A 14,938-nucleotide genomic window follows, 5' to 3' on the forward strand; every position below is an offset into this window, starting at 1 on the left:
GGGTAGTAATTGTAGCGATTTTTAAAAATATTTTTTAACTGACAACATATTAAGCTGTGTCCCTTTAAGCTCTGATATTGCCCCATATTCACAAAATGTATTGCATTCAACTTCCTTAATCACAACTGCACACATCAAAAACATGTATGGTAAACTGCTCACACAGGCTGGTATAAATTAAATGAGAGTATTTGATACCCCCTCTTTAGCACATGAACACTGAATTCCTGATGAAACAATATGAACAAAAGAGAGAATCAGCGTAATAGTAGGTAAGAAAACAAGTTATCTAGTTCAGTTTTTCAGATACTCTAGTACATTTAAAGGAAATATTTTTAAATGCTGTTTATACCAAATGGATATACAACATACGTATCACACCATACTGAAAGAATATCAGTGATTTCTTACAACAGTTTTTAAAAGATCTTTTTGTGATACAGGCACAAATTGGTCATACTTACATACTGAACTTCCCTTACTCAGGAACTCATTTATTTTACAGAGCGAAATAACTGCATTAAACATTATTATTATTAAGTTTATTTTGTATTTATTACTGAATTATCATCATTACTCTTGTAAATACTTGTTACTTTCTATGTGTTCATAGTAAATTATTGAAATATTTTTGTCTTCGGGTAATCCAGACTGCAGATTATGTGGCAAATAATCTCCGCATTACTTTGTTAAGATTAAATAAAAATTGTCAGTGTACAAGGACCTTTCAGTGCTATTTAATCTGGGATCCTTCCAGCCCAAATTTTGCTGATGGTCTCCATAGACACCATTGGCATTCCAGGATATACAACTGTGCCATTGGCACCCTATTTCTTATTGGAGAGGAAAAATGCAGCACTATCTATGCCCCTCTTCTTCCCAGGGCCAAATGCCTTATGTAGTGAGAAGGCACACTACAATGGTATCAGGAAACACAGTGTGCACGCTCGTTATTACTCCTTAGAATTCTAACTAGCAGGCAGACTCTTCTCTGAATGAATTATGATGACAGAAGAAATTTAAGGGTGTTGTGGAACTCACAACATCTCTCTTGGCTGACAGATTAGAAATGAAGTTCACTTCAGCATTTTCAGCAGTTGTACAAGACTGAGTATGGCCTTACTATGTGTAGCCTGCCACACAGCCATTGTCTACAGCTCGTCTGGATATGGATATTTTCCACCAGTTCTGTGGTATTTCCCTAGTAATTACAGAAGCGCAGGGATTCAGGGTTTCCTCTGAGTTCTGAAAAGTGTCATTTTAACCACCTCACATTTTCTTCATACACATCTATCCTCACAGTCAGCGTAATCTAAAGTAAGACAAAAACAACTTAACCCGCTTTTAAAAATATTCTAATTACCCCCCATTTTTAGGTACATGTTGGCTCCATTGATTTGCCTCCATCTGTCACTTTAAAATGTTAACTACTTGGCTCTATATACTGTACAAAATACATACAATTTAACACTGCATGTTATTGTCAGAAGCATATGACACCATTTAATGCAGGGACAGTATTTGCAAAGGTGATAGACTGTGGGAATAGAACCGACAGTATATGGGACAAATTATCAGAGAAAAGTTATTTAAAATTAGAAATCAAATTCTGCATGAAAGGGAATTTAGAACTAAATACTCTAAAGTAGGTGGGAAATAAATACCAATTCTTTTGCTAAGATGTAAAGCTAATGTGGTTGGGAAAATAATACATTTGGAATAATTATTTAGATAATAAACTAATACAAAATTGGCATAAACATTCAAATCAAAGGCTGTCAAATCAGTATATATACACATCTAAACCATCATTTCAGGCACACAAATGCTGATTTGAGCACAAAATGCAAAACTGGGGGCCTTACTTAACTGTCCTTATGTGTGTATTTTCACTGTGGATTTGAGGAAGAAATAGCTTTTAAAAAAAAAACAAAATAAAACCAAAACTCCACAATTTGCAGTCAGAAGCATCAGTTCTGCCTCCTGTGAGGTGATGATGCTCCTAACTCCTATTGAAGTCAGTGAATGATGGCGATACTTAGCTCCTTTTAGGATCAGGCGTGTAGTCCAAACTTGTACCTCGAGTGCTTGCCATATGCTCTGCCAAATTGCATCGATAATAGTGTCTAAACATTGCTTGAGCAAACACACCCAGGAGATATTGATAACAAGTCAGCATTTATTTTTGCCTACAGAACATATCAATTTCTGGTGTAAAGAGATTAAAAAAGTGATAGGTTTTTACTATTCAAAAATAGAAATTATATAATGTGACAGAAGTATTAACATCAGATAACAGTAGGCTCCGTATAAATTTACATAAAAAAAAGAAAAGTCAGTGACCCATATTCCACAAATAAATACAGATAATAGTGGTAAAACACTGGAATCACATACCTAAAATGATCACAATAATAAAAGAAGATTGCTTTAATCCATTCTATGTAGAAGGCAGTGATTCTAGCATAAGTATTCTTTCTGAAAATGTGTCTATTTCCTACGGGGTTTATGGTAAGAGCCCAAAGAGATAAAGGCTTAAATAGTTTGATGGCATTTGATCATGCAGATTCTTAGATACGTTTTATTGAAGATTGCAATTATAAGCTTAATATTTTCCTATGCTCCCTCCCCACCTAGTTTTAAAAAGCCCAAGTTTTGTGTGAGCAAACATATTGCACACACACAGAGAGACTCACTAAAAATGCACTGTGCGTGCCAAAATGCTTTTGGCATAGATTTATGCACCTAATAAGCAGTGCAAATCATTAACTGATCTTGTTATAAGCAAAATGAATGCATTTTTTTTAAATTTATCTCTTAACTGTCATTTCACAGATATGAATCCAACCTGCCTCCAGAGTAGTAATCACAGCAGGTTCTGTTGTCGGAGTTCTCTTCCCAGGGCCATCTTTTTTCCCCTGTGAGCAGGGTTGAAAGTGGTTCTGGAAAAGTACAGGAAAACTATATCAAACTTTCGGGGCAGATGGGGCATTACACTAAGACTAATGCGTGCTTTTTCACTGTACAGTCATAGTAGTGTTCGAAGCATGAGCTTTTGTGAGTGAATACCCACTTCGTCAGATGCATCTGACAAAGTGAGTATTCACCCACGAAAGCTCATGCTCCAAAACGTCTGTTATTCTATAAGGTGCCACAGGACTCTTTGCTGCTTTTACAGATCCAGACTAACACGGCTACCCCTCTGATACATAGTAGTATTCGTCTTTCCTAGTTCAATATAAATCTTGTCAAACTGGGAGGTTTTGTCACTATGAGGAAAAACTAATGCCAACATGCCAAAAAAATTTCTTATTGTAGCACAGGAAAAAAAATTTTTCCTTATTTTTCACCATTAAACCACCTTCGGTTAGGAAATGAAAATTTATGTGTGTATTGTAATAAAGTTTGGCATGTCATGTTTCACTTGAGCATAAATGTGGATAGCAAGATAGGAACATTTCCATGTATTTATTACTGCCAGTCAGCATGCTAAATCTTCCTAAATATGTCACCTGAATATCAAATTTCTTTGTGAATCTGAAATGAACTGCCAGAGATTTTTTATACATAAAACACAATAGATAAGCTTGTGTGTGTGTGTGTGCGCGTGCGCTTATGCAAGTGTACTTCCATATTGTTGGGGGAGAACTATTATTTAAATGAATCAAACATTATTTTGCTTTTCCACATCTTTTGCATATTTTTCAAGAGACCAGGAGAAACACTTATTTAAAAATAGTTCTGGAATTTAAACCATGGCCAATTAAAAGGAAAGCAGGTATCCCCCACAGCCGTATTTAGATACATCAGCTGGGGGGAGGTAATCTAAACCTCTCTCTAGAAGCATATCCATCACAGGACACATATAAATCCAAATGTGACAATACATGCTTAAAAAGAGAAATTCCCAACAATCCATACAAAACCCCTGATGCCTGCCCATGTATCATATAGCACAGGTTCAATCTGATCTTCCAAACAGGTTTTTACTGAACAATGCAAGCTTTGTCTCAGTTTTCTTACAGACACAGGTGTGTAAGCAAAAACAAAACAGAGCAACCGTGTGCACCTGCATATATGTGATTACAATCTTAATTTTATTAATTATGATTTCAGATCAGCACATCATATGCATATCACCAATATTTAAACTATACGCAATACTATACCTGGTTATTTCTTCCTTAAGTTTGCATGGATCTTCTGCATAGAATTTAACACCAAAATATAGAGTATATGGTGGCCCAGCTAAGGGAAAGAGAGAACAATTAACTTTTGTAGTGCAGATTTATAAAATAAAATCTTTTATTATAGATGAGCTACTAAGCTGCCTATTTATCCATGGGGCTTACACAGCCCACTGCCGCTCCCTTCCCATATCACCACAGAGTGAAGTTCCTAATGGACTCTTTTCCCTTTACAGAGTAGAAAAACTTTGTTGGAACAGGATGTTTTTGGTTTTTTTGGTTATTGTTTCTTATATTTGTTTGTGAGTACAACACCGTGTCCAATGTGAAACATTCCCCATGATAATTAATAACTGAAAGTATAATTATGCCTTATATACCTAGCAAATTTTTTTGAATTTTGTAATTTACTTTTTTTAAAAGTTTTAGCTCTCCAATAAAATCCAGTGACTGGATCCTACAATTCCTGTTATGATCATATTTATTCCCATGCACACACTTCCACCAACTTCAGCCAATGTCCCATTGATCCAAGTGACTTCAGTAGGACTATGTGTGATATTAAAGATACACATGGTAGTAACAACCTGCAGAGTCTTGCTCAATTCTACAAATACCTGCCACCAGGAATTGAGTTTACTACCATGTATAGTCCCACTGACCTCACAGGGCCCGTGAAATATAAGTGTATTTAATTTTTGTACAAAACAAATTGAAAAGCAGCTTCTTCTGCCAAGCCCAGAGTTCAGATATCTGTATTTTCCCTAGAGCAGCTACAAGACTCTCCTGTCTCGCAGATGACAATTTAAAACTGCAGGGAATTCTGTGCAAGGTAGTTATGATGATATTATCTGTTGCAAGCAAATCCTGAATGCAGACCGTGGTCGATACACAAAATTGTTGCTCGTCAAATATTTTGTTTTAAAATATGAATATCATTGTAATCTGAAATCCTGAACATAAAATGCCAGATTTCCAAAAGTAGCTAGCATCCATAAGTCAGTGGGAGATGCTTTTAAAAATCTGGCTGTATTATTTGGGATTTTACTATATTCATTATTAATATTTTTACAATATGTTTCCAATTTTCTATTAAAGTAATATTATTAACCTTATTAAATAATATTTTAAAGTATGGGATATTTGTCTTTGATATCTAAAGAATGACACCAATACATAATTCATAAAAAAAACTAGGCAAATTTTTGAATATGGACCTACGAGGCAATATTTTTTCCACTTGTAGAAGGAAGATATCATTCATGTCACTTAGCAAGGCAGAGAAATCAAAGCCAGTACAATTCTAAATTATACAAATAAGAACTATACCATATACCAGTGCTTCTTTTATTCTAAGCAAAGGTTAATCACAGAAACATCCTTAAGTAAGAGAAAGAAATTACATTCAATCAATGTATGTAATTTTGACATGGCTATTAACTGTAATATATATTACAGCTCAGGAAACTATGAATCTGTCATGCCTCAGAAATCAAGACCCACTACTCTGCATGTATGGTGTCCTCTGTCTCTTCATCTTCAAGTAACTGTTTATGAGGTTCAAGTGAAATACATACTGTTTATTAATTCCTTATGTTCTGCAAGGGTCTTTGCAGGATCCAGCCAGTACTGTGAGAATAGATATGGAAATTAGTCATTTACCATGGCAAGCTATTAATGGTTAACTTCAATTTATACATTTATATATTACTGTTTTTCCCCAAATTCAGTATGCGTGAATTACAAACAATTATGTTAACTATTGGGCACAATGAATTTGGGGTCCAATCCAAAGGAAATTGACTTTTTCTTCTATACTGGTAAAACACGGAAGCCTGAGCAATTTGTTGGCGGTGGTTATACGTATTACTATAAAAATCTGAAGTATTGCAATCTGCAAATGAAAAACTATAACCCAGAGTAGAGAAAAATATTGTCTTGACAAGTGTGTTCCTACACATCTTCTCCGAGGAAGGTGTCATAGTAGAGGAATGACACGGTCACTTTCACATTCAGCAATAGCTGTTAAATACTGCTTTACACTCAGATTTACAAGAGCCACTACGTCCGTTCAATCAGCTGTACTTTATTACAGATGCTAACTAGGAATCTCAGCTAAAGCTGGCAGTCCTGAGCTTGACTCATATTGCTCACAGGGCTTGTCCCACCTGGTGCTTTAGTCCACACCAGCTGGGATGGAAACTCTAATAAACACCAGCGTGTCGCACTTAGTGGCCCACGTGCATGTTCATGTAGTACTGTTTGAAACAGGATTACAGTAACAAACACTAGGGAACTTTTAGTGCACACCTGCAACATCCACGTAGGCCAATTATTGCGCAAAACTCTGGTGTGCATTCAAATTTACACCCCAGCTGGTGCAGATAACAGAACTATGTAAACAAGCTCATATCAACCCTACCCAGTTAAAACTGATAGCTTCAGGAGAATACGGATAACACATCTGACACTATGATAAAACTTTCTAAACAAAATAAGAAATTTTGCAGTGGCTATACCTCAATAACCCTCCAAAAATAGAAACCTTCTTAAGTTTACAGTGAAAGGGAAGAAAAACAAACAAATCACTTGATAATTTGTTCAAACATCCTATTGGAGTTCCTAGATGGTGTGACATTATTTTTTGTTTGTTTTATTTTTAAGGAAAAGGGCATAAATAAATTTGGTTACATTTGGTATAACAACTCCCTTGCTATGGGCCAACAACAGGAACCTTCACCATTGCAGAATAGATTGCTATCACTTGTGCTATAAAACCATGTTCATTAGTAGCATGCAAAGGCTGTTATCCTCGAGGGCGTGATGGGCTGCTGAGTCCTTGTGATGAGTCAAGAGAGGCACAAGAGACTTGCCCAGGCCTGGCTCATTTGTTCTATTCTCCCACCCCAAGAGTTGGAGGAGTTCCTGCCCCAGCCAGTGATCCCAGAGGGGAATGGGTCACTAGCAGTGCTGGAATTACAAGGATGCTTCGGGGGATGTGACCCCTTAATACTTTTATGGCTACCTCACCTCTATCTTTTTCAAAGGCACTGAATGGAGAAACATGTTTTGGCCCTTTACTTCTCACTAAACAATTTCTATAAACCGCGTACACATGAGGCCTTGCAGCAATCTTCCATATACCGTGCATTTCACCAGCAGTGCCAGTCACAACTTCCTCTACCTCTGGGGCAGGTGCTGTGATGGCCATACTAGAGATTCGAGCTCTGCAGCTTCTGGGGCTAGAGGTGAGAGCAGGATCTGGAGAGGCTGGAACAGCCACCATGGCACCTGAGATCAGGCTGGGAGCAGATAGGAAGTAGGATGATCAAGTCAGAGCCAGGAGCAGCTACCCCTGGTGAGTGAGATACAAACTGCTCGGACCTCCCTTCCCAGCCTGGAGCCAACGGCCCCTCCCCTAGTAGCTCCCCTTGCACCCCATGCAGAGCACCCACCCTGACTCCTTTTCCTATTCCTGATACCCTGACCTCACCTCGTTGCCCCTGACTCACCCTGCTTCCCAGGCAGAGAATCCACCGCCACTCCCCCCTCTGCCCTGCTCCCCAGGCAGAGCGACCACTCCGACACCCCCTTCCCATCCCAGACATCCCAACTTCCCCTCTCTACTCCACTGTCCCTGACTCTCCCTTGGGTGCGGGTTCAGCGCCAGCAGCATGGTGGCTGTGTCACACAGTGGCTCCCTGTGGTGGAAGAGCTTGGCCCCCTGAGATGGGCCCTATCTTCCTGTGGTAGCCGCACCCCTTTCTGTGCCATCCCTCTTTCGGGACTTGGCCAGGACAGGCTCCATCTGGTCTGTTGGGAGCAGGGCAGCCAGTGACCCAAACCCAGTGACCCCCTCAGTCTCCCTCTCACATACATCCACAACAACTATACATCCTGCAAGATGTTTTGCTTTCATGGAGTTAGGGCATCAATGTAAGGATTTGAGAATAGGGTCAGAGTTAAATAAGAGGCACAGAGAGGGCCTGATCGTGACCTAAGTACAGTTACTCATCCAAGTCTCCTCACTGACACCAGTGGTAATACTATGATGAGTAAGAATTTTCAGGATTGGACTCAGGAACAGTAAAATTAAAAAACAAAAATGCAGGGGTCACTTGGGTGTAAATGATGGAGGAATTTGCACCACAATGGGCCAGATTTTCAAAAAAGATAAAGCAACTAAATAAAATGGACAGAGTCCCACTGAATGCTGCTGGGTATTGGGTACAGAGATAATTACCATAAAATTTAAATTCTGATCTGGGCTTTCAATTATGAACAGCCATAACGTCTGGGTATATTCAGATCCAGATTTCATCTGAATCCATATGTAGTTATAAACAATATGTCAAACTGTCAAATCATTCAGTCACCAAACACCAAAACCCATTCATAGTTGGTTACAAAGGTCCTACTGGCCATCAAGTCTAAGGTCATTCTACACAATAGGAACTATATTAGCATAGCTATTGTGCTGTAGCTATGCTAGCAAAGACCTGTGGAAACACCACCTCAGGTAGGCTGACAGAAGCATTCGTCCTTTGACATAGCTGCGTCACTCAGGGGTGTGGATTTTTCATGTCCCGGACCCATGTAGCTATGTCAACCTAACTTTTAAATGCAGATCAAGCCTAAATACAGCACTGCTAATATTCTCAGCTTTAAAAAAACAAACCCTGATACCTTCTTTCGAACCACTGAAGGGTTGGAGCATATGCTACTGATTCTTAACTTGGATTTTAAAATGTGGCTCCATTATGTATATTTAAGCTATTCCAGGTTAAACACATGCAAAGCAATGTGGAGAGTGTGCAGTAAATTCCATCTGTGCAGTGCATATTATTTCTTAACTACCTTTCTTTAAATGAATGTAAAAAGCATTTTTTTAAAGTTTAATGCCAGGTTTCTGTGTAGGGTCAAATCTTGGTCAAACGCTCAAAACCTGTTTGAAACAAAACATTAACTAGGTTGAAATTTTTTCATTTGCTGTGGTGTCAATCAATGAAGGAACTGGAATTGGTAGACTTGTCCCCTGCCAGTCCACAAGGCATCTGGTGCTCTAGTCATGCAGCTCAGATTACTACGAAATTGTAATCTTTGTCTCACATGGGGTCCCTGCAATGCTATAGCACACAAATTTTTGTTCTAATTCAGAGATTCAGAGCTTTTAAAGCCAGAAGGGGCCACTGCAATCATCTTGTCTAACTTGCTGCATAACACAAGCCTCAGGCTTTCCTGAATTAAATCCTGCTTCATGTCCCATAGCTGTGATTGAACCAGAGCACATCTTTTAGAAACATAATCCAATCTTATTTTAAAATGTCCGATGATGGAGACTCCAGCAGAATCCTTTATAAATTGTTCCAGTGGTTGATTACACTCATTGATAAAAACTGCACTTAGTTCTAGTCTAAATTTGTCTAGCTTCAACTTTCATCAATTGGCTCAAGTTATACCTTAGTTTGCTGAATTGAAGAGCCCTTTACTACTGAATTTCTGTTCTCCATGTAGTTATTTATAGACTGTGATCAAATCATTTTTTAACTTTCTCTTTGATAAACTACATAGATTGAGCTCTTGGAGTTTCACATTTGAAGTGTGGACACCAGAACTCGCTACACCATTCCAGGAGCAGTGGCACCAGTGCCAAATACAGAGGTAGTAAAACCTCCCTTCTCCTACTCAATATTCCCCGATATAAACATCCAAGGATTGCATTAGCCCTTCTGGTCACAGTATGACTCCAGGAGCTCATATTCATCAGATAATCCACCATGATACGCCCCTCAAAAATACTTTTCAGAGTCACTGCTTCCCAGGATAAGAGTCCCCCATCCAGTAAATACGGCCTACATTCTTTGTTCCTAAATGTATGACTTTATATTTGGCTGTATGCAATTCATATTGTTAGCTTGCACCCAGTTTATCAAGCATTTCAGACCATTCTAATGAAGAGAACACTTCTCTAATACATTTTACCATTCTCCTAATTTTTGTGTCATCTGCAAACTTTATCAGCAATGATTTTATATCATCTTCCAGGTCCTTGATAAAAATATTAAATGGCATAGGGCCAAGAGCCAATTCCTCCAGGGCAACACTAGAAACACATCTGCTTGCTGAGGATTCTCCATTTACAAATATATTTTGAGACCTATCAGTTAGCCAATTTTTAAGCCATTTAAAGTGTGCCCTTCTAATCATGTATCATTTTAGTTTCTTAATCAAAATGTCATGTGGTACCATGTTCAATGTCTTACAGAAGTCTATTAGACACTATTACTTCTATCAATCCAACAGGATATTAAGTAGTTTGACAAGATCTATTATCCATAAACCAGTGCTGATTGACACTAATTATATTACTCTCCTTTAATATTTTGATTAATCAAGAGCCATATCAGCCTTACTTTGCCCAGAATTGATGTCAGGCTAACAAGTCTACTATTACCTGGATCATCCACTTTACCCTTACTATGTATTAGCAAACTTTAGCAACTTCCAGCCGTCTGGAACTTCTAGGGTTGCCAGTTTTGGTTGGACGTATTCCTGGAGGTTTCATCACATGACATAATCTTTAATTAAAGATTAATGTTTAATTCTTGGAAACTCCTGGATAGTTGACAATCCTAGGAACTTCCCCAGTATTACAAGACTTATTAAACATTAACATTAAAGGTCCAGAAAGATCCTTCCTCTTTTAAAGCTCTTGAATGCAAGTTATCTGGACCTGCTGATTGTAAAATGTCTAACTTAAACAGCTACTGTTTAACATCTTCCTTAGTTATTGTTGCAATGGAGAGCATTTCATCATCAACATATGATATAAATAAGACATCTGCCTTTTTCCTCAGTTACAAAACAGCAATATTTACTGAGCAATTCTGCCTTTTCTGCATTATTATTGATGCTTCTACCACTTCCATTTGGCAATGGATCAATACCACTGACAGTGTGCCTTTCGTTCCTGGTAGATTTAAAAATACATATTATCTGTAACTCTTCTGGATATAGAGTTCACCTAGTGTCCTTTTGCTTCCCTTGTCAATTTTCTACCATTCCTAGCTTCTATTTTATATTCATTGCTATCAACTTCCCATTTCTCCATTTGTGTTATATTGAGTTGTTGTTTTTTAAAGCTGCTTTCACTTCCTTCTAAGACAAGCTAGTTCTTTAACCAGCACAGCCTTCCTTTTCAAGCCTGGTCTACACTACTGCTTAAGTTGACATAACTTATGTCACTCAGCGGTGTGAAAAATACATCCCCCAGAGCAATGCAAGTTACATCAATTTAAGCACTGTCCACCCCGATGGGAGACGCTCTGTTGCTGACATAGTTTCCGCCTCTCATGGAGGTGGAGTAATTATGCTGACAGAAGAGTGCTCTCCCATCAGCATAGCGCTTCTTCACCAGACGTAGTGCAGCTGTGCCGATGTAGCACTGTAGTGTAGACTTGCCCTCAGTTGTGGTTAATTCAGTGTACCATGACTCATCGGGTTTGAGCTGCTACCCTAAAGCTTCTAAAACCTGGTGATTCCCCATAAATGCTCCAAGAATGGCTTTCATCATCATGCTGCTCCAGTGGTCCCCTCCTGATGACTTATGATACTTCATTGCTGGAAAGAATCAAACACTTGAAATTCAGAGAATGCCAGATTTACTGTTGTCTGCGCATCCTTAGTTCAGCCCTCTTGTGTGTTTGCGTTATGATACAGTCTTCAATTAGATGACAGCATGCTACTTTTTCCACTCAATGTCTGTCTTACATTGAGGATGGATACACAAGGTGGCAGTTTAAAGGTTGCATGGGTAACCATAATGGTGGCATTTCCTAATTTTCAAGTGCTTGACTTTGCAAATTAAATAATATTATTTTAACAGAGTTGGTGGGGGGGGTGTTTTTGTTTGTTTGTTTATTTTTATATATGTAAAAATAAAAAATAATGGGAGGAAATAGTTAAACATACCTTTTCAAACCTCAGTAAAATGGCATGTTTCAAGTTTTAAGAAAAATGATTTTGTTGCATGTTTTAAAGTGTGTGTGTGTGTGTGTGTGTGTGTAGGATCTTATTTCATCTGAACTGTTTTGTTCATTACACTGTTAATTAAAGAATACTCTAAAACCCATCGGAATATTCCTTTCTGATAGTAATGTGTTAACAAGAGGCATACATTTTTCTATCAGATATTTATTTTGGAGTGTTTCCCATTAAGTAGAGTTTTCAAATAAATTAGCAAATAGATCCATTTGACATCTGGGGCTCTAAAAATGAGACACTAGAAGACTCAAATGTAGGTCTCTTGCATGGCAGTGCAGAACTAATCACCCCCAACACTCCCATGCCTGTCCCTACTGTTATACCTTTAACAGGTCTGTGAAAAATTAGAATTTTTTCATTTACTATTTTATGCAAGGTCTCATTTACTTCATGGAGTTTTTCCTTTATATTGGCCATTCACTGAACAACATTTCACTATGAATCACAAACTAGCAAAGACATGAGAGCTGATTTTCCTTCTCACCTACACAGGTTTTATACAGGTGTAACCGTAATGAGCTCACTGGAGTTACTCCTCATTTACACTAGTGTGAGAGAAAAATCTGCTCTGATTGTTTTGAGGAGAGCTGATGGGGTTCTGCAATTATTCATTTAACAGAGACTTCCCCTGTCCCTGAAACAGTTGAGGTTACCTGCATTTTTAAAACTCTAAATTAATTAGCTAGTCATTAACTAGAGAGAAAGGCTGGTCTTCTTATTAAAGTGCTCAGCTAGGACTCATGAAACTTGGGTTCAATTCCTAGCCCTGATACAGACTCTCTCTGTCATTTAGGACAAGCCGCTTATGCCTCATCTGTACTAGAATAACTCCCTTCTACTAGCAATGCCACTCATAGTGGAAAAGTTACTATTGTTGGTATACTTCATACCAGTTCCCAGAATGAAATTACTTTTTTTTTTTGCCAGTATAACTGCATCTACATCAGGGCTTTGGCTGGCATGACTATGTCATTTAGGGGTATGATTTTTTCACACTCCTCATCAATGCAGTTATTCTGGCAAAACTTTTAAATGTAGACCATGCCTTAATCTCTTTGTAAAATGAAGATAATACAAAGGCTTTCTCTTGACTAATCTATTCAGATTGTAAGCTCTTTGGGAGAAGGCCTGTCTCTACTCTGTGTATGTAGAACACGTATCAAAAAGATCACCCCCATCCACCTCAAAAAAGAGCCAGTTCACGTGGAGTCCAAAGGTCATTATCACACACCCTTCTTCTCAGGGTATAAGCAGCTACAATTGAATATATCCCGGCAGCCAAAAGCCTCCTCCAAATAAGTAACATCACTCTAAAACAGTGATCCAGGAAGTGGCCCTGAATTAAACAATTTGTGCCATGCCTGCAAACACTGCTACTATTGCCCCCACCCGCCAATGTTGCCCCCAACTCTAGCCAATCCAGGAATTAGTCACAACAGGTTCTCTTCCAAACAGAATTCCGATTCAGGGAAATATCATGGGCTAAGCACTTGTTTGTTTAGTTTAACGGGAAGAATTCAAATAGTACTTTTTATATACAGCATTTTACTACTGATCATTTGCAACACCTTTTTTAATTTTATTTTCTGTTGTCACATTTCTGCTCCCATTTAGGTCAATAGCTAAAATTCCACTAACTTCAGTGAGAACAGAAAAAGGCCCTTTCTACAGAAACACAAAAATAGGTCCTCTCAACAGGCAAATTAAAGAAACTGCTACTGGAAATCTTATTCTTTCATGAGATACTGAAGGTATGACAGCCAAGCGCGCCATTGAGAAAAGTCACCAACAAGGTAAAATTTACAACTGGGAAATCCAGTCTGCTGTGTCTTTTACTCACCGTCTGATGACTTCTGTCACAGTAACGCAGTCCAAAGTAATCTATCTCCACGAGGTTTAAGTGACGAAATACGTAGCCCAGGACAACCGACCCTTTCGTTGACTTCTGTGGGAAAGAATTTACAGAGTCTTTTCACAAAAGTGTTCTGTCTTTGTCAGCTATGCACAGTGGTATTCATGCATTCAGTTAGCCTCATCTAAAAGAGGTGGCAGTTTTATTGATTAGAAACAATTCAAGTTGCCTTCAACCAAAGCCTCAGCTACAACTAGAAAAAATTTCAATTTCTTCTTACATACATTTAATCAATTATTTTGTAGACAATATTGAACATTTGGTAATTGTTATAAACATGCTTCCTAAACTATGTTTATGTATGTTAATAAACCTATGAGTTTTCTTAGACATCTGTATTCATGGAAAAAATCTGTTCTCTGATCCCCATGACAGATTTCAGTTCTAAGATCTTGTGCTCCCTTCAAGCGTGGATCTCTCAGTCAAGCTCTGCCACTGCATATCTAAAGAAAATGTTGCCCTTAAGGTGTAAATTATGAACCATAAGGTGCTCTATTATTCCGTGTGACGAAGGCTTCTTTTTTTATTCCTTTTATTTAAAAATATTTTTAAAAGTAGAGATGGCTCTGATCCAACGTTCTGAATCCAAATAACCCCATTGTGTTCTGGAATGCTGTTGCATCATTTAAGGTGTACACTAATATTTAAACACAATATTAGGGAGGTGGATCAAATTGCTGCTTCATTGTTGTGGTATTGGCATGGTAGATGCTCATTGATATTTAAACATGTGGATGTTTTCTACATTTTCAAATATATTGATTTCAGTTACAACACAGAATACAAAGTGTACAGT

General features: G+C 38.1%; 1 protein-coding gene across 3 annotated transcripts in view; it reads right to left on the reverse strand.

Moving 5' to 3' along the window:
• Positions 1–14,938, reverse strand: part of EPB41L4A (erythrocyte membrane protein band 4.1 like 4A) — a 217,753-nt gene that overhangs the window by 109,932 nt on the left and 92,883 nt on the right. For all 3 annotated transcript variants that reach the window (XR_012656120.1, XM_032768250.2, XM_032768247.2), the window contains exons 3-5: positions 14,071–14,175; positions 5,765–5,816; positions 4,170–4,248 (exon numbers count right to left, since the gene is read on the reverse strand). Coding sequence is in view for 2 of the 3 variants with exons in the window: in XM_032768250.2 (XP_032624141.1) it covers positions 4,170–4,248; positions 5,765–5,816; positions 14,071–14,175 (236 nt within the window). In the remaining variant the exon portion in view is untranslated. The remainder of the gene's footprint in view (positions 1–4,169; positions 4,249–5,764; positions 5,817–14,070; positions 14,176–14,938) is intronic.

Source organism: Chelonoidis abingdonii, chromosome 6, assembly GCF_003597395.2.
Source record: "Chelonoidis abingdonii isolate Lonesome George chromosome 6, CheloAbing_2.0, whole genome shotgun sequence".
In the NCBI taxonomy this organism is placed as follows: Eukaryota; Metazoa; Chordata; order Testudines; family Testudinidae; genus Chelonoidis; species Chelonoidis abingdonii.